The sequence below is a fragment of the Anolis carolinensis genome, chromosome 4 (assembly GCF_035594765.1).
Source record: "Anolis carolinensis isolate JA03-04 chromosome 4, rAnoCar3.1.pri, whole genome shotgun sequence".
Taxonomy (NCBI): Eukaryota; Metazoa; Chordata; class Lepidosauria; order Squamata; family Dactyloidae; genus Anolis; species Anolis carolinensis.
In genome coordinates, this window is record NC_085844.1 from 163268057 (window position 1) to 163295563 (window position 27507).

At 37.1% G+C, this 27507-nt stretch overlaps 1 protein-coding gene and 1 long non-coding RNA gene across 8 annotated transcripts in view; one reads left to right on the plus strand and one right to left on the minus strand.

Annotated features, from left to right (window-relative positions):
- Positions 1-27507, plus strand: part of slc44a5 (solute carrier family 44 member 5) — a 268997-nt gene that overhangs the window by 93489 nt on the left and 148001 nt on the right. For 2 of the 7 annotated variants that reach the window (XM_062978140.1, XM_008114110.3), the window contains exon 1: positions 20980-27496. The exons of 2 other annotated variants lie outside the window; for them this stretch is intronic. In XM_062978140.1, coding sequence (XP_062834210.1) covers positions 27460-27496 — 37 coding nt within the window. In that variant the 5' untranslated portion in view covers positions 20980-27459. Of the gene's footprint in view, positions 1-5895; positions 27497-27507 lie in introns of those variants that run through there. 3 more of the 7 variants (XR_010005380.1, XM_062978141.1, XM_008114107.3) reach the window with 3 other exon arrangements.
- On the minus strand, positions 829-5892 carry LOC134298353 (uncharacterized). Its single transcript, XR_010005382.1, has 2 exons — positions 5770-5892; positions 829-1066 (listed from the first exon to the last, which is right to left on the minus strand). It is a non-coding gene; the product is annotated as an uncharacterized LOC134298353 (long non-coding RNA).

Below are 27507 nucleotides of genomic sequence, written 5' to 3' on the forward strand. Positions count from 1 at the left end.
AAATATCACAATATATTGAAAACATTGACTACAAAAATGGCTTGGATTATCCAGAGGCTTGGATAAGCGAGGCTTGGATTAGTGAGACTCTACTGTACTTTGATAAGTGAGAAATATATATAACTACAAAAGTTAGAACAGTTTCACCTTTTGATTGTGTTTCACATTGCCTCTACATCCCCACTCATTTTAAATAAAAAGGTGCATTCTCTAATTTTAATGTAATTTCATAAAAATGTTCCAAGATGTTTTATATGGGGATTTTCTCTAGTAACTTCAGAATTGTAGAGTTAAAGGAGTAGAGGTTATGGAGAAGGAAAAATAAGAAATCTGAGCTGGATTGGGACATTGTAAAGGTAGGGACAAAGCATTTATATTGGATAAGGAAGGGTTAGGAAACACTACTATTCAGAAATATGAAGAGAGTCTTGGTATGTTCATATTAGGTTTAATATTGATACTTGGTTTGATATTTATTAGATAGATCTTTGTAAAGCTAACATGTTTAATTTTAAGTGCAGTCCTAAAAACATTTTCCTCACCAAGCTTTTTCTCTTTGTTATTTCATGGTGAATATCACTGCCTGATACTACCACATAGTTAGCATAATATTTCATTTAACCTTGGATCAGGTAGATTGAAGAACTCCCTCTGATAATTATATTCTCCACACCAGAGCTCTTTAATACTGTTTATATTAAGCCTTCGTTCCCTTCAGCATAGACTTCAATCTGTACTGTATCAATATTCACTAAATGTCAGGATACTGCTTTTTTGGAAGGCTATTTCTTTCATAAAAATGATAAAAGTGTTTTTGATAGGATGGCAGACTGTGAAAGCTGTAGATTTATTTGACTTTTCATATTTACAGATGGCAGTATAAGATGTCCATGTAATGTATGCAGTGCCATGCAATTTCATTTGAACTCCCTTTTCAGCCTGAGGCTCCGTAGCACTTTCCAAAGTAGTGGCAGATTTCACAGGATCCGTATTACTTCTCCACGCACACGCATGACCTCTTACTCTTAGAAGACCTATGAAGTATAGATTAAAGCTAGTATGATGTCTGCCAAAAACAAAACAAAACAAGTTACTATAGTCATTATGCAACTCATAAAAGACATTTGTCTCCAAAGTATAGAAAAATGTCAACTATTCTGTTCATTGTATTAGTCATATAGGAATTTTTTATGGATAGTGCAAAATAGTGGTGATGTGATGTGGTGTGATATATGATCCCATAATTTCTTGTAATCTGCAAATTCATTCATTCCATTTCAACTCAGTCTAACAGGAATGTTATAATGATAAAATCAAATCTAATGTAGTTTAATGAACAGAATGTAATTCTAATAATTATAGAAAGTGATTGTCTACGTATGTCATTCATCACAGTGATATGATTAGAGATAGACCAAATTTTACACTGATAATTGTTATGTCAACTTCAATTTATAATCATAGTTATGGTGATGAGATACACATGCTTCTTAGTAAACATCTACTATAGTGCTGCATCATTTTACATTATGTACTTTTGTTTTCCAAAGTTGTCATACATTTTCTGAAAAACATTTCAGTGAGTTATCTGTAAAGAAAGTGATGCGTATTCCTCTTCATTATGAACATCTTGATAGTTTACTTATAAGATATATACAGGATGGGCAAAAGTCATGAAGTGATTTCAGTATTTAATAACTCTTTTATGTTTTGTTATTAATTTTAAAAACCATAGCGTCATATACAGTATATGTACAGGAAATAAATTTACACTACGTGTGAAAAATTTAATCTCTTAAATGATGTCTAATACCCATAGCATAGTAGTGTCAAACTATTTTTACCTAGGGCCACATCAACCTTATGGTTGCCTTCAAAGGGCTGGTTGTAATCATAAGACTGTTTAAATATATCTGTGGTACCCTGGCATTCAAAGCCTCAGTAGGCACATGAAATGATGAGGTAAGCCAGATTTGGCTTGCAAACCTTGGATTCGACACATGTGTCATAGCATCATTATAGTGTGTGTGTGATCCTTTCGTGACTTTTGGCCCGCCCTGTAGAATCAAATAAATGAAGAAAACTCAAATAGTGCTTTGTTTAGCCAAGGAAATATTCATGAGCACCAGTTTTCATTATCTAAAGGATTAGAATAAGAGGCGCAGAAGCTTTAAAAATGCCTGACTGAATATGTGACTATATTCTGTGCAAGAATCCCAATCTCTGGAAATTGTTCTTTTTAAAAAATTTATTTTGATATCAGTTCCAACATTAAAAGTATTTTGGCAAAAATGCAAATATTGTGCAGATATTTTACATTTTTCTCTTGCAAACTGCAAATGTAATAATTCTAGAGAATTAAAGATGATTTGTATTTTAGAGTAATAAGATACAAATGATCATTATAATTATTCTACATCAGACACTTCTTTATCATTTATCTCCTGTTATACAGAAAGGTAATTTTTCACATAATTCCATCTCTAACAGCTCAGCAAGTAGGAATGGCAAAAATGGAGTCCATTTTACCCAGTGAATGACATTGTTGTTATAATGGCCTGAAAGAACTATAAGGAGGACAACCAGCATTCAGGGTTTCACAATAGTTAATAAGATTGTTATAACATGGTATTTCAGTTGTGCATGTTATCTTAATCTTGTAGTAAATTGAGGAATGCAAATTCCATTACTGCAGAAGTTTATGTATTGAGAAAGATGTTCTCTAAGGGGTTAGGGAGCCAAAGCGGAGCCATTTCTTTCTTTCTTTTTTCTTTTCAGCATGACATTTCTTTCCCCAAATGTTCACTGATACAACATATGTATTTATATTTAAAACATATACTGCTAAATTATTAATATACTATCTTTCAGCCCTTATAACAAATTCCCGGGGTATTTTACAACAATTAAAATCTCATTAAGGTTTAAATTCAAGAATGGTAAAATCCAGGGAAAAACACAGTAAAATAGATCCATACAGAGGACTGTTTCTGATCCTAAGATATACTGGAACCTTCTGGTGTCCAAATTTCACATATGTCACTGTTCACAAGACAATAAACAACTTTGTCACACGAAAAATATAGTGATGCTTTCTGGAAGCAAAGAAGTCATACTAATTGGTTTGGGCATGTATATGTTTCAAAGCTCTTTCAGGCAGGAGTCAAATTCAGGGCTCAACCTGATTACCTCAAGTGTAGTGAGTTTCCAGTTCTTTTTGTTTTGATAGTATCTACATATGCAAGATTTATATCCAGTCCTCCCTTGTAATATGTCAGATGTCGCTTTTGTCCCTTTCTTCCTCCATTGTGTCCTTACCCTTCCCTCTCTCACTGATCGCATGCTACATCCTGTTTCATGCAACATTTCAGAAACTGCTTTTCACCAGTTTTCTTTGAGAGTTTTTTGTTTTCCAGGAATTATAATTCAAAATGCTGAAGTGCTTTAGCAATAATATACAGCACATACACATTTACAGGTTTGGCTCTGGCAGACTTGAGGCAGCCATAATTTCTTCTTCCAAGACAATAAAAACATACAAGGCCAGTTCAGATATATTCCACTATGGAAAGTACTGGATTGATTTAAATGGATATGGGAAGTTGAAATTAAGGGCTTTTTGGTAATTTCAGGAGCTCGCAATAAATCCTTGGGGATGATGAAATTCAAAATGGTTCTCCAAAATAATATCAGTTTGTTCAAGAACAAAACCTGGGACTTCTGGAAATCTTTTTTATTCATTGTGAATGACTATATTTCATTGATGGCTGGGTGTATCAGTGAGATAGTTTAGTATGACGTTGTTGGAGCTCCCAGTGGTGCAGTGGGTTAAACCCTTGTGCCAGTATGACTGATGACTTGAAGGTTGGGTTGCTGATCTGAATGTTGCCCTCTGTCAGCTCTAGCTCCTTACGCGGGGACATGAGAGAAGTCTCCCACAAGGATGGTAAAACATCAAAACATTCGGGCATCCCCTGGGCAACGTCCTTGCAGACGGCCAATTCTCTCACATCAGAAGCACCTTGCGGTTTCTCAAGTCGCTCCTGACATGAAGAAAAGGTGTTGCTAGTAATTTACAGTAAGAAAGGTATTAAAATATTTTTGAATGGGTCAGAAGCTTTGCATAAGAATGGTGTGACGTTGGTGAAGAAAATAACAAATGGCATTAGGTGTCCCAGCAAGACGGCAGCAACAGAAGACAATCCAGGTTGTCAGTGTGAAAACTTAACCTTGATATTATGTAAATTACTTGCTAAAAATAGAAAGGAAAACACTTGTTTTGAATGTTAGGCAAAATTAGCTTGACATGGAAATATCTATATTTCTTTGTGCTCTGATCTTGTTTCTACCATATCAAATAGTAATGTAAAATTCCATAGCAGAAATGACCTAATGTCAAAATCTAACAAAAGGAATTCTATGATTCTGTAATTCTAGAAAGAAAGAGTATCATTTTTTAGCTTTTGAGAACCATTCAATTCCTGGTGTTCCTGCTAAATTCAAAAGTAAGAATTTAACTATATTTCAAATAAGCATTTTCCTTTGCAGTAATGAGTATGTATAAACAATTAATATCAGCTATATGTATGCATTAATAATATATAGCCCAACAAGCAAAGATGTTAATTATTTTATATGAGAAAGCTGTTTTAAAAAAACCTGTTTAAGGATTCAGCATACAAACCAACCACAGGGCAAATGGGATTATAAAGCAAGTACTGAAGAGCCTAATTAGGCACTGCAGTTTTCTTTCTCTAACAAATCTTACTACTATATTTTAATGAATGTTTAAAAGAGTAGTTAAATATAGTTGAATTCTATAAGTATTTTCAAATGCAGAATGCAGAAGTGTAGCTATATGAGGACTTTCAGTGCAGTCTGTAAAATACCTCATGGTTATATATAAGGAAACTGATATAGGATCAAACTGCACAGGATTTTCATTCTATGAAATACTCTTTGAGTGCAAGATTTTAAAAAAGATACAGCATATCGATTGAGATCCTACCAGAAAAGAAGTCCTCTCTGCTATAGCTTCAGCCTGGATTGAGTCTTCTGCACAAAATACTATTAATGTTAATGAAAAATCCCATTCTATGTAAATGACTTGAGCAATTTGATCACACTTCTCTCTCCTCCACCAACATCCAGTTTGGATTTGCAGTAGGGTGGAAGGCTCCCTACATTTTAGACCTCTAATCCATATTAGTGCCTCTCATGATGCCAAATTTTCAACTCTTTCACTTCATAGTTAGCCTTGTAATTAAGGTCATTTGTGCTTTGCCCATTAGAAGGATCTCAACTAGTGCATAGCCTACTATACTATATATACTTGGAAGATGTCTTGTTTGTAGTTTCATTTTTGTAATAGAGCTTTTCAAATTTTAATCATACCATAAAACACAACATATATAGACATATATAGATATTAGTAGTGTGCATTTGTATGGAATCACTGTTCATTTTGTTTAGTTTCATTTGTTTTGTATCAGTTTTGTATTTGTCCCTATTACAGGAAAAGGGGTGCCTATACGAATAGAATTTTCGTCTCACTTACGAAAAAAACGAACATTTTTGGACCATTGGTGGCAATGGGAGGGCTTCTGAGACTCCTCCCCCCCCCCAAACTCGGTTTTTGGCCTGGAGGGGTGAAAATCACCACACACGGAGGGAATTTTGACCCCTTTTAGCCTACCAACTTTTAAAACATTTGGGTCTTCCCCATTGGTACACATCAGCTGTAATGGGAAAGCAGCCCTTTGTCAGTACCTGTTTATTGTTACGCAGCCCAAAACGAAAGGAAAATGAAAGCAAAGACAGTGACTGTACAGCTTTGTCTTTTGTGCTGCCTTTTGTTTCGTCTGAAAATGGCATCTTTCATTTCGTGCATCTGAATGGATGATACTAAATGAATAGACAAATGAAATAAATACAGCGCACATCACTGATAGTCAGGAAAGTCTGCTGAATCAAATCAAAAGCCTGCATCACGCTTTCTCCAAATGTAACACCACCATCTCTCCACACACCCCTTCCACCTTATCGAAACAATTGGTGATTGCAGTAACCCTTTATTTATGTGCAGCACCAAAAAAGTAAAGTTTCCTGTGGTAGCTTGGCTTTTAAAGCAATATTCGGCAATTGCCTTAGGTTGTTTATTTGTGGTGAATGGTCATATTATTGCTATTAATAGTTCTGAATATTTAGCCTGCTGGAATTTAACTACAGCTCTTCGTTTATGTGTGTGTGGGGCCCCGGAAATTGAGGATTTGCCTCACTATTTGTTTTCCTGCCCTCTGTATTCTGAGCCAAGAACTAAAATTCTGGGACTTATTCTTTATCCCCTCCTAATGAATACGGTGTCAGAAAGGATTTTCTACCTTCTGTCCGACACTAACCCTGCAGTTACACATAAGGTGGCCCTTTTTGCCCTGGCAGCTCAGAAAATCCGGGCAAAACTGATCTCCAATGTCGTGGTTGACTGTGCTGGGGATGCTTTTAACTAATAGTGGTTTTTTATATCCAAGGTGTTCCCTGCTTGGGTTTTAATAATGCTGTACTGGCGTCCTTGGAGAGAGCAGGACCAAGAGGACGCCAGGAGTCTCGCCTCCCTCTCCCCCCTCTGCCTCTCTTAAGAAAGCAGGGGAGAGAACGAAGAGCGCCTTGTGTGCAGCCGTCCTCACAAAGCAGTGAGAGACGGAGCTCACACGAGAAGCTTACGAGATCTACAAATCAATAGGACATTTCCCAGAGGAAACAAAAGGGGAGAGAAGAAAATTAAAATAAGAGTGAGGGTTCAGAAGGAACAGGAACCTCAAAGAGCTATCTACCAGGGACGGGGAGATTGCCTAGGGAATTGAATAAAGAAACAAGGCTGCTAATCTCCAGCGGAGTAAAGGAAGTCAAAATCTTGATCTTGACCTACTGGGACAACTTTAAAAACTAAAGCTAATTAAGTTAAAACTAATGAGGACTTGAAACTGTATCGGAAGTAGAGTGTAAAGGGTGTTTGTTTTTTGTTTTTTGGTTTTTTTGGGGGGTTTTTTCCTTTCTATTCTCTTCTTCTTCTCCTCCTCCTCTTCCCCTTTCTACTCTCTCCCTCCAGTGGATTATCCAGAAAATATATCAATTTTGTCAAATACACTGGAAAATTTATAAACCAATTAAAAAACTTTGACCTTCTATTGGTGAATAGAAAATACTGTGGGATTTAAAACACAGTTAATAAACTCAAGACTCAATTGCTTCCCCTCCCCTCCCTTCTTCTCTTCTTCCCCCCTTTTTTTTCTTTCTTTTTTTTCTTTCTTTCCATTCTTAACCAAGCATAGCCAGAGTCTTCCTTGAATGAGAAACTTATTAAATAGAATCATCAGGAGTAATAATAAGAAAATGGATAGAGAAAGGGACTCATCTGATGGAAAATTATCAAGTAGAGCTTCACTCTCTGATCAAATTAGTCTGAGAGACATTATGCGGGAATTGCAGAAAATGCAAGAGACGCAAAGTATGTATCAAAAAATCTCACAGGAACAACTATTAGACTTTAAAAATGATATGCAACAAGAACTAGGCACGATGAAAAAAGAAATCCATAACATCCAATAAGAGATCAAAGAGTTGAGACAAGAAAGAACGGAACTGAGAACAGAATTGAAGACCAGCCTAGAACAAACAGATTTAAAGGTGGAGAGCATAAAGGTGAAAAATGCCCAACTTGAGCAAAGACAAGACAGTCTAGAAACCAAAGAATTAGAATTCCAGTTAAGGTTCCGAAATATAGCAGAAGAGAAAAATGAAAATATAAAACAGGTAATTTCAGAAATCACAGCCCAGATTCTGGATTGTTCACAACAAGAGGCGGAAGATGGGCTAGACAAAACTTTCAGAATAAGCACAAGATACACAAAAAGGTTCAATACCCCGAGAGATACCATTGTAAGATTTGTAAAGAAATCAACGAGAGACGAAATATTAAAAAGGCATAGCGAGAAACCGACTATATACAAAGACAACAGTATAGCGATTCTGAAAGAACTACCCTACACTGTCTTACAGAAAAGGAAAAAGTATAATAACTTAACAAAGGAACTGAGGAAAAGTCAAATCAGATACAGGTGGGAACAAGATGAAGGACTGACAATTTTCTATAAAGAACAAAGATGGAAAATTAATACAGGAGAAAAAGCTAATGACTTCCTTAGAATACTAGAACAAAATAGGAAAAAAGGAACAGAATCAGACACAGGACATAAAGAAAAGAAGAAAAGGCTCCGATCTGGCTCACCAGAAAAGACAAACTTAGAACTAGACATGGAACTGGAGCAACTCTTCACACAGAAGGAAACTGCACCTCAAAGCACAACAAAGCACTTAAGGGGGGAAGATCCACGTCAAACACCAAAAATCTTAGATGGACAAAGTACTTAAATGCCTATCGAACAATGTGAACGGGCTAAACTCACCTAATAGAAGAAACAAAATATTCCACAAAATCAAAAAAGGAAATTATGATGTGGTGGCTATCCAAGAATCCCACATTGCACGAAAACATGCGAATCACCTAATTAGACCGGAGATTGGGAAAGAATTCTACTCGTCAGCAAAAGAGAAGAAGAGAGGAGTAGCAATCTACATTAAAGAAGGGATTCCCTCGAAATTAGCATTTAAGGACAAAGAGGGCAGAATGGTTGGAGTTCTGATAGATATTCAAGAAACAAAATTATTAATATGCAGTATTTACGCACCAAACAATTCAAAAACAAATTTCGCCAGAGAACTTAAAGAACATCTCACAAAACAAGAATTTGATAACTTAATCATATTAGGTGACTTCAATGCAGTAGTAGACAGAACACAAGACAGAACCCATACCTCAAAATCGAATAAAGAAAGTAAGGTTGGAAATTTACCCCAGTTGTTAAAAAGTATCCAGACAGAATTTGACCTACAAGATACATGGCGAGTCCACCACGAAGGAGTAAAAGACTACACTTTTTATTCGGCCAGACAAAAATGCTGGTCGAGAATAGATATGGCATGGACATCAAAATCGCTAACATCTAAAGTAAAATCGATAAAAATCCTTCCCAGATCATTCTCAGATCACTGCCCAATTGAGTTAATACTAAATCACAGGAAGAAAACCCAAAGATGGAGATTGGATGACAACTTAATTAAAAAGACAGAGGATATAGCAAAATTTAGAAATTTATTAACAGAATACTTTGAATTAAACTCCACACCAGACATCACAGAGCAAACACTATGGGATGCGGGGAAAGCTGTAATGCGGGGATACTTTCTACAACAGTCAGCATGGAAAAACAAGTTGAGAAAAGCAAAGGAAAAAGAGATAGAAGGAAAAATAAGAGAAGCAGAAGAAAGTTGGAAGAAAGACCCAGAAGATAGCAAACTCAGAAATCGCTTAGAAATGTTGCAAAAGCAAAGAGACCTTTGGGAACAGGAAGAAAGAGCTAAACAATTAAAGTACATAAGACAATACCACTTCTGCAACGCTAATAAGCCAGGTAAATGGCTAACGAGGAAACTGAGGAAAAGAAAAGAAAAGTCATACATAAACACTATAAAAACTAAAGAAGCAACGGTCACAAAAGATGAAGACATATTGAATCAATTTAGAATTTTTTACAGTAACTTCTACAAACAAGAAAACATAGAAGAGGACGAAATTACAAAATTTCTAGAAGAACAAAATCTAATCAGGACCACAGAAGAGCAAAAAAGAGAGCTCAATAAAGAAATTACAGCTCGAGAAATCAAAAATGCAATCAAAGATTTAAACCCGCAGAAAGCACCGGGCCCAGACGGACTGACAGCTGCACACTACAAAACATTTGAGGAAATCCTTACCCCACACCTAAAAATCATTATGAACCAAGCAATGTCAGAATGCAAGATCCCACAAACCTGGAAGCAAGCTACGATAACAATGATACACAAAGAGAATTCCCCAGAAACGGATATGAAAAGCTATAGACCCATTTCCTTATTGAACGTAGATTACAAATTATTCGCAAGTATATTGGCTAACAGACTAAAAGAGTTCTTAAAAACCTGGATAAAAGAAGAACAATCAGGATTTCTACCCCACCGAAAAATAAGTGATAATATCAGAATGATTTTAGACTTAATCGAATATTATGAAGAGGAAAAACAGAAAGAGGTGTTATTTCTGTCGCTAGACATAGAAAAAGCATTTGACAGTGTAAATTGGCTCTTCTTCAAAAAATTGCTAAGAAGATTGGACATCGGAGCACAAATGCAAAACGCAATAGAAACAATTTACAACTTCCAGGAAGCTAAAATATTAATAAATGGAATGGAGTCAGAGAGAATAGAGATCCAGAGAGGGACAAGACAAGGATGCCCTCTATCACCTCTTCTCTTTATATCGGCTATGGAAATACTCTTAAACTACATCAGGGAAGACGAAACCCTAAAGGGGGCGGAAATTCATGGATACAAATATAAGTGCAGGGCTTTTGCAGACGACATGATGTGTATCATTGAAGATCCGATGGATACCACAGAGAAATGGATAGGAAAGGTGAAGAAATATGGCGAAATATCAGGTCTCAAAATAAATCTAGGGAAAACCCAAGCAATGACAAAAAATATGTCAGAAGACAGACAAAGAAATCTATCAGGGAAAACAGGTTTAAAAACAACATCCAAGATGAAATATTTGGGAATCATTATATCAACAAAGAATAGCCATCTAATAAAATACAACTACGATTTCAAATGGAAAGAAATTAAGAAAGATCTAAACAGTTGGAACAATCAAGGTTTATCATTATTAGGAAGGATAGCGGCAATAAAGACGTATATCCTCCCAAGGATGCTGTTTTTATTCCAAAACTTACCAATCATTAGGACTCAAAAACCCTTTCAAGAATGGCAAAAAGACCTATCAAAATTTATATGGCAAGGACGCAAACCGAGGATAAAAATTAAGAATCTTGAAGATGATAAAACCAGAGGAGGATTGAATCTTCCAAATCTACGTCTATATTACGAATCCTGCGTTTTAATATGGATAAGAGATTGGTTGCTCTTAAAAAATAAGAAAACTCTAAACTTGGAAGGCTTTAACCTTAAATATAGTTGGCATATACACACGTGGGGCACACCAGACAAAAAAGAAGTAAGAACCTTCAAAAACCATATAATAAGAGACTCATTAAATAAGACATGGACAAAATATAAAAACAGGATGTTCCCCAAAACCCCAATGTGGTTAGCACCTCTGGAAATAATTTTGAAGGACCACCGAGGAAATCCGAATTGGCCAACTTATAAGGACATAGTTGTAAGACAGGATAATGATCTTTTTTTAAGAACACAAGAAGAAATACAAAAACTATTCCCGTATATAACATGGCTACATTACAGACAAATAAAAGAGCAATTTAATACAGACAAGCAGAAAGGTTTTATGAGTATGGATTCAGATTGGGAAAGAATAATGAGCTCGGAAAACAAGTTAATTACAAAAATATATAAAAAATTACTGGAATGGGATACTGAAACGGAACACGTAAAGACATGCATGACCCAGTGGGCAAAGGATATTGGGAGACCAATACTATATGAAGAATGGGAAAAGTTTTGGGAAAAGAATATAAAACTTAATTATGCCTCGGATCTAAGAGAAAATCAGTACAAAATGATGTATAGATGTTACATAACCCCGGAAAAATTAGGTCACTACAAGAAAGATAATCGAACAAAGTGCTGGAAATGTCAGGAGAAAGTGGGAAATTTTTTCCATATGTGGTGGGCGTGCACAAAGACGAAAAAATACTGGACAGAAATACACAAAGAATCCCGAAAAATATTGAAAAAAGACCTACCATTTAGACCAGAATTATATTTGCTAGGGGTGACAAACACGAAATTAGGAAAAAATGAGGAAAAGATCTTAAATTATTTAGTAACGGGGGCCAGAATTGTCTTCGCAAGAATCTGGAGATCAAACCAAATACCTACATTAGACCAATGGCTAATAAAGACATGGGACATAAAGAACATGGACAAGCTGACATTCCTAATGAAGAAACAACAAGGAAACCCAATGAAAGAAACGGACTGGTCGAATTTTGAGGAATACATAAGACAAAGAATGACTGCACCAGAGGTTAGGATATAGTGACCAAAGTATAAGGAAGAGAATAAAGAAAACATCCAGAAAGAAATTAGGACATTCAAGACAAGAGGATCGGATACCTGCCGACCAACAATGCAGAGTTCAACAAATGAAGATTACTCACTCCCAAATTATATCATCTCACTCCCTCTACCTACCCTTCCCCCTCTCCCCCCTCCTTTTACCTTGCATGAAGTGCCCCCCCACAAACCCCCCCTCCTATCAACCCTCTTTCCTTCTCCTCATCCCCAACCGTGATTTCCCCCAGGTTTTTTAAAAGCATTGTATTAAAAACAATCAATAAAAATTATATATATAAATAATGCTGTACTTACTTGGTTTTATCTTGTTTTTAATTATGTTGGTGCTAATCCATGAAATATGTAGTATTTGAAGGGCATATCTTGACATCGATATTTGCAGCATTTTAATGTTTTAATTATTTATATAGGGTTTTAATGGCATGTTTTATATTGTATTTGATGGTCTGGCTTTTGTGTATTTGTTTGTTTGTCTTGGATGCGAAAGACCTATGGTCTAAGCCAGGGGTCCCCAAACTTTTGGAGCAGAGGGCCGGTCCACAATCCTTCAGACTGTTGAGGGGCCGAATTATCATTTGATAAAAAATACAAACAAATTTCTATGCATACTGCACATGTCTTATTTGTAGTGCAACAACAACAACAATGAAAGAACAATACAAATACAATATTTAAAAATGAAAACAATTTTAACCAACATAAACTTATTAGGATTTCAATGGAAAGTGTGGGCCTGCTACTAGCCAATGAGATAGTCAAGTTAATTAGGATTGTTGTTGTTGTTGTTGCTGTGTGCCTTCAAGTCATGTCAGACTTTGGCCGAGCCTAAGTCTAAAATTAATTATTTATTTACTGCAATTATTTACTACATTTATATCCCACCCTTCTCACCCTGAAGGGGACTCAGAGCAGCTGTATGTACATACAATATATTATATTATTAGCATAACACAATATTAGCATTGTATATTACTATATTGAACTATACCACTATACTATTATATAATATCTAATATATAACATATAATTAATATTATTATATGGTATTACTATTAGTATTATATTGTATAACATAAGATTATTATCAATATTATATGTATATACAATATATTATATTATTACAACTGATATAAAAATATATTATAAAACTGAGGGTGGGGGCCAGGTAAATGACCTTGGAGGGCCGCATCCGGCCCCTGGGCCTTAGTTTGGGGACCCCTGGTCTAAGCATTAAATAAATTTGAATTTGAATTTGAACTACAGTATAATTATAACACAAACTATTGTTTCTCAGATTGGTGCCTTCCAGGTATATAGGTCTCCAATTCCCATCATTCACAAGCATTTGCCTTTTAGTGGCTAGAAGTGTGGATCTTCTTGTTTAACTAATGTGGAAATTGACAACTTGGGGAAGGCTGACATGAATGATATGGTATGTGAATACAAACTGTTTTATAAATCTAAACAAATATAGCCACAATTCACTTTAAATTCTTCAATAAAATGTATCAATATTATTTTTCCAGCACAGCAGACTTCTAGTATCTTAATAGCATCCAGAAAATTGTTACCAAAGAATTGGGTAGGCAGTTTTGAAAGCAATATGTGCAACTTGGCCTGCTTCTTATTCTGATTCTTAATTCTGATTCTTTTTTGTGGGTTGTTAGGCCACAGTTCTGCAGTAGTAACAGAAGCTGCAACTGGCAGAATCGGCCCTACTCTGTAATCCTTAAAATCCAAGGTCTCCATGATTGAGTCATGCTCTTCAGCATCTCATATATCCATGGCTTACCCATTACCTTCCATCTATCCTTAGGGCTTGTTGCCATGTGCCAAAAAGCTATACTCATAACAAATGAACCACTGGCTATCTTTGCAATGCACAGCAGTTTCTGATGATTAATCATAGGCTATCACTCATAGTCGAGTACAATTGTCTTTCAAGGGTAGTCTTGGAGGTGGGTCTGTAGGTGACTGTATTCTGGATCCTCATGGTCTTTCATGGTCTGGGCAGTCAAGACAGCTGGATTTGGCCAGGTGTTCTGTTCTGATGGACACAACCACCGCCACCCCTTACGTGTGATGATTAGAGCAGGAAAAGGGGATGGCTTATGCCCATGTCACTGCCACTCCTAATCAGCCATGGAGCTTTGCCCTAGCACCTGGCCACTACCTGTTGCATTGTGATATCAGAATGTGACATCAACTCAATCAGCAAGAGAGAGGAGAGACCAGTTGTCTTTTTACTGTTTACATGGGTGCCCCATTTTGGCATCAGCAGAGGTAGGGCAGTCATGTGTTTTAATGAAACTCCATAGCTGATTGGGAGCGGCAGAAATGGTGACATAGAAGAAATGACAGTAAAGCAGGGCCAATGCAGTTGTGAGTCATCTGGAAAATGGCCTCAGATTCAACCCATACATGCTGGACCTGGGGCTGCTCTGGCTCAGATTTATACCATAGCTCATTAGTTTTTCATGCTCCCAGTATCATCTACTTATCCTCCATGTTTTATCCCACCATAGTTTCCTATTGACTTTTTACTACTCCTTTTTTCATTCTGACCTTATCTCCCAGTTCTGAACTTCCTTCTAAATCTAGAGAGTATGACTTAAAAAAATCTCCAGCAGAATTTAAGATATCCCAGATTCTGTAGAAGGCAGACTGCAAATATTTGCAGCTTTATTCTCCAAGCAACTGAACAGTTCATTATCATCTGTGCCATCTAGGATGAGCCCTATCACTGGGTTAGATGAGGCAGCTGATTCTGGCAGCAGATGGCAGAGGACAGGTATAGCAGAGGGATATAGTGTTAGAGCATAGAACTGCGTGTGACTTCTGATCTGCCTGACACTCCCTAAGCAGCCTGTTACTGTCAGATAAATTGGTAAACATTTTCACATGGGCAGTGTTGATTCAGTATCAAATTTGGATGACTTCTGAAAATGTCAGAAAGGACACTCAGTTTGCCTTGGGCAGTTAAATGTTTTAGGCCCTGGTCCCATCAAAGCAATCTTATACTTCACTTTTAACACTACATAGTTATAATGCTATGATTCCATTTTAGTTATCATGGTCCCTGAGTAATTGTGGGATTTTCAAGTTGAGGAACTGTATTTGCAATTTTCATACAGAGCAATAATTCCTCATCAGACTATGATTCCCAGGATTCCACAGAATGTAGCCATGACAGTTAAAGGGGAATTGGTGCTATAAATCTATAGTATGGAAAGGCCTCTAGAGAGTCCAATGTCCTATGCCTGTTCTGAACAAAGATGCAAGTGACCATTATTGCTTCTTGAGGAGGCAGAAAAAATAGGTCTTTGTCTACTTGTTAAGCCCATTCATCATCAGTGTTTCTATGAGTGATATTCATACTAAGGGCGAAACTGCATGTTACAGTAATACCATATTTTGAGGAAAGGCAGTTTGCCAAACTACAATAGGATTTCACAAAATTGGTTCAACGTTTCACTTGATATAAATCAGCCTGAAAGTTGTAAAGGAGGTGTAAACCTTTGAGTTAATCTGGTGTAGGTGAGCACTGGCTCTTATCAAGTTTTTGTTTGTTGCAATTATCTTTGAAGGCAGTGCTATTTCCAACCAAATGATGTTGTCAGCAGACATCAAACACTAAGCACCAAATGATTGGAAACTAACAGAGTTTGAAATGGGAAAAGGTTCACTGGAGGTGCATGAAATTCCAAGTCAGTTATCTATGCTTCAAAATGCGTTTTTTATGGTGTCCTTCATAACAATGAATGTTCTTTGATGACTACCAGAAGGGTATGCGCAGCATGATTCTGAAAGCCTGGATTTTCCATATAAGACTTTGAGAAAGTAAAGGATATAAGAATTAAATGCATACTGGAATGGCTGTCATTGTGTACCTCCTGCTCCATCTTTCCTTTTTATGTTGCTTCATTAATTAAAAAGCCAAAGAAACAAAGCACTGAGGATTGTATAAAGAAAATATTTCATCTTGCAGCAAGATACTTTTCTGTAACTAATGAAGCTGAAATGTTATTGCCCATCCATTATTGCCTTTTGCCATTATATCGCCAAGGAGTTGCCATTACTCTGCATTGAAATACCTCAGAACTATCTTAACTGACAATGTAATGCCTGAAACAGAATGTTCTTAACCAAGGACCCATGGAAAGATTTCAGGTGGTCCATGCGCTTGATTTGGGGGGAAAATCAACTTACTGTATTATCTTTCTTGTCTCTAATCTCTAAAAGAAACACAGCATTTTCTTTACTTATGAATGTCTGCAATACACTACAGTAATATTTCATATCGCATTACAGTTGTTGCATATCTCAAATGATTTCTTACTCTCATCCATGCTTCGAAGTTATGCCAGTTGGGGTATTGTGTAGTTTCTGGGCTGTCAGCATGTTTTGTCTGCATGTGTTGCTGGCATCTTGATCCTCTGAATATGTCAGCCACAGATGCAAGCAAAATGGCCGTACAGCTCAAAAACCACATAACATCCTGGTGATTCCAGCCATGAAAGCTTTTGACTATACGATATGGTAGTTGTTGGATCTGATGCTAGATCACACGTGATCACAGTCCTGCTATATGCAAACTATTGTGAGATGTAGTTGACCAACTATATGGCAACACAGAATTGATAAAAAACAAAAGATCTCCTGAGTGGTCTTTGATCTTTTGATGTATAGAGGTGGCATTGTGTAATGACAAATCAGAGGGTGAAAAAAGTTATAGAAGTTGAAAATTTCACTCCACAGAGTTATAATCGATGTAACCATAACAAAAAACATACAAAGCAAAAAAAATAGCTTCATGAAATGAAACATTGTGGGAAAGTTGTCAAATGTAATTTTGAATAAATCTAAAATTTAATTTAAAGATATTCCAATGTTGAATGCATAAAACTACCTACCACTACATTCCAGAGTCTGTAGTTTTCACCTGACTGGCAAACAGGTCCATGGAACAAAACAGATTAAGAACCCTTGATCTAACATGTTTATCATTTTTCTCTTATGTGATTTTGAAGATTTTTGTTTAATGAAGAAACCAGTGAAGTTTTGAAAGTTTACATGGTGCATTTTCTTCATTTTGCTTCTTTTGTGAATTTTGTATTTAATAGTATCTTGCAGGAGGAGTGTCACACATACTATAGTTAACATTGCAGTAGCAGATAGTCATGATATAGGAGGTAAAGTAATGGAATACAACCCATTTTTAAATGCAGCATTCATTAAGCATGCAGCCAATTTGTTGCATTGATTGTTTCCAACTTGCATCATGGGTACAGTTTTGACTCACATGCTAAATCCATTCTAGGTCAAATTGGTTCATGCTGTTGAATGACAAGATGTTATTTTGCATCATTATTTGGCACAGACTTAGATAACAAGGTCAGCCTTACTCCACCAGCCACAAGCATCATTTAGTTCAATTGTACGATATTTCACACTATTGTTGAAATCTACTATTCAGAGTCTGTTAGCTAAAATTCCCTAATGGGTCTTCCAGTTCTATGGTATTTGGCAGATGTCAAAACAATGCAATTCCCAGTGCTTTGCATGCCAAGATTTTAGTCAAATGCAGCATATTATTAAAGAGTGTTAGCAAATGATGGATATGAAAAGTATGTTCTGGAATCCTGGAAGTATTGAGGAGCTCCAGCTTCTTTTAATTATGGTTTAGTATTAGTCTGTTTTCTATTTACATTATATTTTGTGCTTTATTTCTAAGTAAGCAAGGAATGATCTTTGGCTGTCTTATCAAGGGTTTCTGTACTCAAAATAAATAGTCACCAGAACAAATACAGTATTAGGACTATTTTGTCAGTATATTTTTCCTATGGCTTCCTAAATAAATAAAATGATACATTAAATAGTAAAATATTAAATATTAAGCATAATATAAGCATAATAGATTTAATATACAACACTAAATAAACAATAGACTAAAGTGGTACATGCAGCCATATGATTCTTGACATAACTTGTTTTGAAACTGACGGAGAGAGTGATATAAAAATTCAAGCACATATTAAAAAGTATAATGCCCACTTACTTACACCTTGCTAGATTCAATATGCAGCAGAATTGTATCATAATAAATGGACCTGCTGAAAACTCTATTTTAATAGCTAATTTTTTTTCTTCCACTAAATGCAAAGCTGTGATGACAGCTCTGTCTCATACTGAATCTACTTTAGATACCCCTGACATAATGTCATACAATAAAAAGAGGAATGCTAGTATCCATCAGCATATTCTTTTTTATCTCTTTATTATGCAACTGACAGTTCACTATACTTTGGACCTATTCATGAGATTTTCTCTGTCATGATAGCTCCTCTTCCACGCATTGACTTTCAGCCATAGGGCTGAATGTTGAAATGGCAATTTATGTGAACACTGCTTCCATATATTGAAAAACTTTTTCTATAGCAGCAGCTAAAAAGGCAGTGTATGCAAAATTCAATGCATGGTGCTAGCTTTCATACATCCATCTCAGTACACAGCACAGATGGCTAGAAGTCAGTGTAATCACACAAAGAAGACTGTGAGATAGGGCCTTAGCATTGTCAGTATACTTTGAGGCAAGCAAAACCCCTTTATAGGGAGCAGAATAGTAGACAGTCATGATATGCAGAAATTGACTTAAACCTTTTAATGAAGGATTCATAGCCCAAAGTACAGAACCCTTTCAGTTATACATTCCACAAACAGTGCAAAATATAAAAGGGTGTGACTGCCATTCTGGCCAGATATTACATGGACTTTTAAGCAAGTAAGCATTTATATCAGAATAAACAATTGCACATAAAACTATGGGAAAGAGAGTAACTGGGTCAGAAGAAAGGTCTATCAAGTCCAGTCTTTCTTTCACGCAGTGGCCAACAAGTTGCCTATGACAAGTGCACAACCTGAGTGCAGCTGTCTCACATTCCATTCTTTTCAGCAACTGATATAAAGACATTTTACTGTGGGCTCTTCCAGACATGACTAAATCCCAGGAGGAACTGGGATATTGTATCCCAGTTTGCCCTGGGATTTAATCCCAATCCCCGCCCCAAACCATGGGCTTTCCCTGAGGGGGTAGCTACATACCCTTCTGGGTCAAACAGATGTGCCAGGAACCCACGATGGTTTAGGGGCCAAATGGTGGGCTGAGAGAAGAGGGTGGAAGTGCTATCCTGATCGTTCAGGCTCTGAGAGCCTGAAGATGTGGGATCACTGTGGGGACTGACCCCCAGGATTGCAGAAGTGGTCCCAGGAGTCAATCCCAATAGGGCCCACACCAGGAAAGATCTGGACCATACTATAAGGTCCAGATCTTTCCAGGTGTTTAATTAATCCAGAGTAAACTGGGAAAACCTAGTTTACTCTGGACTAATTCAGGTTTACCTGAGACATCGTTTGGATGATTTTAAGGGCATTATAATTTTTATTAAGTCCAACTAAATCAGTTCATCACAGGAGCACTCAACACTAAAATATTTTGGTTACAGATTCTAGTTGTGTCTTTTTTAATGCCATGATAAGACTAACAATTCTAGATCTGTACCATTATTTAAGAGAGTGCTTGGGAAGACACAATTTAGTAGTTGTATTTTCTTAATATATTCTCGATCCTATGGCTTTTGAACCAGTAGATAGTCAAATATATAATAAATGAGGTTTAATTTCTTTACTTCGGCAATAACAAAGCACAAGTTGTATGGACTTTTGGACAGTCTGTCCTCCAGGGCAACAGATGGCATCCTTTGGAATTTTGCCAATGTGAGTTTGCTTCTCCATTGGAATTTATCAAACTTAGATAATATTCCCCTAGGCTTGATTTTTAATCAAGTGGGTTATAGTAGGGAGCGATCTTGATATACATAAACAATCTATATATATAAAAGAGTGATGGCATCAGGGCAGCGGACAAAACAACAAAACTACAGGCCCCCCAACCTCGAAATTTGACAACACAACCCATCATCCACGCCTCAAGGTTGTTACAACAAAAAGAAAAGAAAAATAAAGTCCTAATTAGAGGGAGAGCAATAATTTTTTTAAGCCAATTGCTGCCAGTTTAGAGGGCTAATCTCTGCCCACTTGGTCTCCTAGCAACCAACTCAGCCAAGGGACAGCCAGGGTTCAGTTAGGGGACAGGCAGATTTAGGCCTTACTTAGGCTTCTTCCACAGATTATCTAATTTGCACTGGATTATATGGCAGTGTAGACTCAAGGCCCTTCCACACAGCTATATAACCCATTTATAATCTTATATTATCTGCTTTGCACTGGATTATCTTGACTCCACACTGCCATATAATCCACTTCAGTGTGCATTTTATACAGCTGTGAAGAAGGGGCCTCATATAATCCAGTTCTGAGCAGATAATATAAGATTAGAAATATACAGTAGAGTCTCACTTATCCAACGTAAACAGGCCGGCAGGATAAGTGAATATGTTGGATAATAAGAAGGGATTCAGGAAAAACCAATTAAACATCAAATTAGGTAATCGTTATACAAATTAAGCACCAAAACATCATATTATACAACAAATTTGACAGAAAAAGTAGTTCCGTGTGCAGTAATGCTATGTAGTATTTACAGTAGAGTCTCACTTATCCAACACTCGCTTATCCAACATTCTGGATTATCCAACGCATTTTTGTAGTCAATGCTTTCAATATATGGTGATATTTTGGTGCTAAATTCATAAATACAGTAATTACTTTATAGCATTACTGTGTACTGAACTACTTTATCTGACAAATTTGTTGTCTAACATGAAGTTTTGGTGCTTAATTTGTAAAATCATAACTTAATTTGATGTTTAATAGGGTTATCCTTAATTCCTCATTATCCAACATATTCGCTTATCCAACGTTCTGCCGGCCCGTTTATGTTGGATAAGTGAGACTCTACTGTACTGTATTTACAAATTTACCACTAAAATATCACAATGAATTTAAAACACTGACTACAAAAACATTGATTATGAAAAGGCAGACTGCGTTGGATAATCCAGAACATTGTATAAGCGAATGTTGGATAAGTGAGATTCTTCTTTAATATGAAATAATTACTGGGATAGAATAATGCAGAACAATATAATCTCTAAAACCAGGACAGTAAATAAACAGGGGAATTCCACACAGGAAACAATCGGGGCCAGCTAACACCTCCCAACAAAGTATTCCCATCATCAAAGTCTGGCAAATCCTCTGTTTTCTCAGGGCCACAGACAGTAGAAGCACATAAAATATCACAAACAACACCACTCTGAAAACAAGGGAATTCCAGACAGGAAACAATCAGGGCCAGCTAACATCTCCCAACAAAAAATTCACTCAGGGAGGAAACAGCCAGGCTTTAAAGCTGCAAGGCCATTACACCCTAATCATTTTTCCTAATTGCAGCATTCATACTTGCCTCCAACAAACAAAAAAAACCCCAATCAGAAATATTGTATATTCACAACCTTTAGGAAATAATATCCCCTGATGGCGCAGCATGTTAAAGCGCTGAGCTGCTGAACTTCTGGACCGAAAGGCCGCAGGTTTGAATTGGGGGAGTGGAGAGAGCCCACACTGTTAGCCCCAGCTTCTGCCAACCCAGAAGTTCGAAAACATGCAAATGTAAGTGCTCTGGCGGGAAGGTAACACCGCTCCATGTAGTCATCCCACATGACCTTGGAGGAGTCTACGGACAACGCCGGCTCTTCGGCTTAAAAATGGAGATGAGCACCAACCCCCAGAGTCAGACATGACTGGACTTAATGTCAGGGGAAAACCTTTACTCTTTACCTTAACTACCACCAATTCCTCAATACTTTATTTCCCATACCACCAGACTTCGCCACAGCAACGCGTGGCCGGGCACAGCTAGTGTTGTATAATTTTGAGATAAAATTTATTGCATGCATACACACAGAATTTAAAAAGGGGGTTTCAAAAAATCAGATGCCACAGTAAGATGCAATATATTGAATTATACCTTTGCTGTTGTATGTTTACAGTAGCACTCTTGAGTTACACTTTTATTAGGTGTCTGCCTGAAACTTTATACACTATGGAGAAGTGGTGTTGATGTTTTGCTGTCCATAGACCACTCTTTTCCTAACCTAAATATAACGCGATTTCCCGAAAATAAGACAGTGTTTTATATTAGTTTTTGCTCCCAAATATGCGTTAGGTCTTATTTTCAGGGGATGTCTTTTTTTCCATGAAGACGAATTCACATCTATTGTTGAACAAAAAAAAACAAAAAACCAAAACATTTATTATATACTGTACAGTAGTTGTCATCACAAACCAGCATAACCAGACAAACTGTGAATCCTAGCAAGGATTTCTTGTTACTACCATTATTTCCATGTACTGTACAACAATCTGTGGTACCTACATTGACCAATCCTGCATGCTCAGGTGTTCTGTTTGGCCGGCATGCTTCCAAACAAAAACTTTGCTAGGTCTTACTTTCAGGAGAGGACATATATTAAGCAATTCAGCAAAATCTCAACTAGGTCTTATTTTCAGGGGATGTCTTATTTTCAGGGAAACAGGGTATTGTTTAATATACAATAGATTTGCCTATTATTCAAAGAGCTTTGAATACCATAGAATCACTTTGGAAGACCCAGAAAATGTCTAGAGAAGAGTTTTCTCTAGACCTCATATGCATTTCAATGGTCATATTAATTGAGCTTTTGCACAATTAAAACTTGTGCGCTAGTTGCACCTATACCTTGAGAAGTCTGACTTGGCCAGGGTAGTCTATGCTTGGGTTATATCTCAAATAGATTACTGCAATGCGCTCTACATGGAGCTACCTTTAAGACTGTTTGGGAGCTGCAACTGGTCCAATGAGCGGCAGCCAGATTGATCACTGGAGCTGCGTACAGGGAGCATAGAACTCGCCTGTTGCTCCAGCTTCACTGGCTGCTAATTTGCTACTGAGCACAATTCAAAGTGTTGGCTTTAGCCTATAAAGTCCTAAATGGTTCTGGCCCTGCTTACTTGTCCGAACATATCTCCCTCTATGAACCATCTTGGAGTGTAAGATCATCTGGAGATGCCCTGCTCTCAGTTCCGCCTTCTTTGCAGGTGCAATTGGCAAAGACGAGAGACAGTGCCTTTCCGTTAGTGGCCCCTTGGCTATGGGACTCCCTCCCCAGAGAGATTAGATCAGCTCCCTCCTTCCTGATCTTCTGCAAAAAAGTGAAAACATGGCTCTTTGATCAAGCTTTCAAAAATCTAGTGCAATAATTAGATACGAAAGATGTATAATTGACTTATGGAATGGCTCCAAATTATGCCTATGGATCATGTGATTTAACTTGTTGTATGGATTCAAATGCTTTTAATTGTTTTAATGATGCGGTTGTTTTTATTGTACTATGTTTTTAAAGGCATTGCCTATGTTGTAAAGCCTCCTTGAGTCCCCTCCAGGGTTGAGAAAGGCGGGATAAAAGAGCTACAAATAAATACATAAATAAACAAACAAACAAATAAATAAATAATATTCTGCTGAAAGTGACTCTAGAATCACACTGGAGGCTTAGAGAGAAAACTTCCCTAGGCATTTTCTACGTCCTCCAGAACAAATCTATGGCATTTATTGGCCCAAGACATTGTTCATTTCTGGTAAGAAAAATAAGGTTCCAGATTATTCAAAAATCGTATTATATAAAAAGTCCTGGAATTAACACTTGTGTAATAAATAGGCATAGTGTACTTAGACTGATATTAAGTACTTACTATTTAATATTTACTGGCTTTTATAGAAAAGGCACATATATGTAGATGGTAAGATCCCATTTGTGCACAAAGACACATGTATCTCTTTACAGCATTACATCCGCATAAACTATGAAGCCATCTGAGGCAAGATAACATCCCTCTCATTCAACTAGTTTATGCAATTGCCTGAAGTAGTTTAGACACAGCTGCAACTTAGAAGCTTCTCCACTTAGTCTATGGAAGAATGCTTGGTATTTATGGTAGTAAAGTGCAGCTGCTGTGAACTTATGGTTATTTAACAGGGATACCTATTGAAAGTTGATAAGCAAAAACAAAAATATTGCATTTGTTATTTCAGAAAATATGTTAAAAATAGTGGGTAGTCCATAAGATGTTTATTAAAGTTCTTAAAAGTGTGTTTGAAATTTGACATACATGACCATTATAAATACTCAAAGCAAGTTAGGAGACAAAGCTCCAAGTGCTAGTAGATGGTCACTTGCTTTTTTTTTTAAAGCCCAATATCTATTGGGGTTTTGGCCATTGTTGGAGTTGGCCTTTCTCAGAGTTATACCTCACAGAAATTTATGGAGTTGTATAATACATGCTCCAAAGTAATGGATCATAAGCAAAGAGAGCAATAGTTGTACAATAGTTATTGGGACTCCACATAACCTTTATCTATGAAATAAGAAATAACCTTCACTGAAAAGAAGGAAGTAAATTCTGTGTAACTATGCATGTTGAGAAAAGTCTATAAAAGACAAGAGAATTAAACAACAGGAAGTTTGTCCCTGTCTATTGCCATGCCATTTGTTGAAGTTACAGCATTAGCTAGTTACCAGCAATGGGATAATGATATCTGTATTGGAATGATATCTCTGATGTCTTAAATCCTTTTTTGGGGAACATTATATTTAGTGACAGAATAAGAATGGCTATACTTTAGGTGACATTGGCACTTTGGTTTCTGAGCAGAGTAATATGCCAGTTTAGCACTAGGTCATCCACAGAGCCAGCCAGGTCCCATCAAATGACGCCGGTGGGGCTCCGTGGATTATCTAGGGTGGAGCTGGCACATGCCACCTGCGCAGCAACGTGGGAGGCTTCCCATGTTTCCATAGGAAGCAACAGGAGAAAGCCATGTGATTGACGCTTCTCCGTCCACATTGGAACAGCTGATTCAGGAGCCGGGCGATGCGGGGCATAGGGTGGCAGGTTCCTCATGCCCCCGACGGCGGTCATTGGATTTTGCCACGACACATGGTGATTCCGGCAGCCATGTGATAAGGTGGTAAGTCAGAATTAGCCCACCACAATGGGGACGGAAGCCAGTATGGAGCATATTTAGCTAAAATCACAATAACATTCCAACTTTTCTTGATTTTTCACCTTTTACTTTGTGGATGTCATGGAAATCATAGTATAATCTTATAGCTTGTTTGGAGACATTCAGGAGATGCTTTTAAAAATTTTAACAGTGATTTTATCATCTCCCAAAATTACCATTTCTTGAGAAATGCAAAGGCTTTGGGGACTGTATGCGCATCTCTCCTACCCCTTTCAGTCAGTCATATTGTCAAGTGTACCAGCTATTCCTCATCTCTGTATAGGCTCAGGGATATGGTTTCTGGTAAGGGTTGATTGAAGTCCCCTCATTATGGGTTTTCTCTGCCTTGTTTCTTGACCCCTGTTCAGTGAGGGAGATATATAGGTGCATCATATGCTTAGGCCATTATTGCCATGCATTTGCAATTCAGCCTCAATTAAGCAAGTTGCATATAGTGATCAACATCTTGCTAGATCTTACACAATAAAAATAGTAAGGTATTGTTTAAAGGGTTTAAAGGTTTAGTGATGACAGTGAATCAATGAGAAGTGTCATTATGACAGCTGATTGCCAGGACAACTGGGCATAATCTGTTAACAGAAAATCAGGAGTGTGCCGAGGACAAAGCAAAAGAGGGGCATTCGCTGGGAAGCAGCTGTTAATGTCAGAATGGTCCAAAACAGAGTGGGTTTTTTAAGCTTGGTGCTTAGAAAATGAACCAGAGAGGAGAAGGGCACCTGGGTGCAGGTCAACTTTTATTCTTTTGCCTTAGCAGAGAGCTCCTGAGCCAAGAATCTTGTGTTCCTTATAGAATTCCGGCAGAAATCCAACAGCACTTTGTAAATGAAAAAGGATATATAAATAGGAACATAGGAAGCTGCGCTCAGGTTTTCTCCTTCGAGGTCACTATAGCTATTGGTTGTAGCTTACCATGGTTTCAAGCAGGATTATTTTTAAACCCTGCCAGGAGATACCACAAGTCCACCTGGCACCTCTGGCATGAAAAGCAGGTGTCTGACTCCTAAACTACAGCCCTTTCTCATTAGAATGAAACAATAGCTCTTGTGTTTCCAGGTAAGAATCAAAGTGGCAAGAATGTCAGTTGTTTTAGAGCATTGTCAGAGAATATGTCCATCCCAATATTTCCATTCCAATTTAGCAAAGGTCCAGTAGTTTCCTTTCCAGCAGTGACTGGAGCCTTGGAAATGAGGCAGAACCAAAACATCATGGATCTGAATGTAAATGTTTCCAGTTTGGCCCAGTGCTACAGTTTTGGGCACCCCATTACAAAACACAGAGTTCTTTAAACTTGAGCTCTGCAAACTCTGCTATATAACTCCATATCCCCCTGCAATACTATATCATAAAACCCCTTCTATACCTGCTGTGCTATTGACAAATACATCTTTGTATGAGTGTATTGTTATTACTTCATAGCAAGATACCAGTGTGTTACTTTATCACAACAAAATTGAACAAAACTGTAGGAAAGTTTCCCTGAAATAAAACAAAACTGTAAATTTCCTCAGTCAATGGAAATTGCCACTCTGCACAGCAAACTTGGAGTTTGACAGTGTATGAGCTTGGCATGTGTTAAAAATCCTCATAGCGCAGCTTTAAAAAACTGCAAGATGAGATTGCAGCTGTTTCTATATTTAAATAAATAACAGGAGAAAGCACAAAGCAGGGTGTGGGGAATGGTCTTACATGAGTGAGTGAATGCAATGCACTCTGTCTGTACAAGGAAAGAGTATGTATGCTTAGAATGGTAGAGGATCTGGGCATACATATATACAACACAAACACAGATTTGGCAAAGGGGGTTTAAAAAATCAGATGTCACAATAAGACACAATTTATTAGGCACTATTGCTCCCCAAATTGTAATGATTCCAGTTTGTGTGAGAGTGTTTATGTTTGTGTTGAAAAAGGAGTAGTTTTCTATTATGGCAGTGTTCCTAGTTCTGTAACACTTATAACACCAGTCTTATGTTAGTAGTAGATAACACCACTTTTCTATTGGGGAAAATTCCTGCCTATCTTGGGAGCTCTATCCTTATTGGACAGCCTTCTGTCACTCAATTAAGTTTATTTTTATACCTGGACAAATAGTATTTTGTGGACACAAACCCACTGTACAAACTGTTCTACTAGCTGTACGTTGCTAGAATCTAGGAAGCAGATATATGGCTACGATGGAAGAATTTTACTATGGGAAAAATGGTAATCTAGTT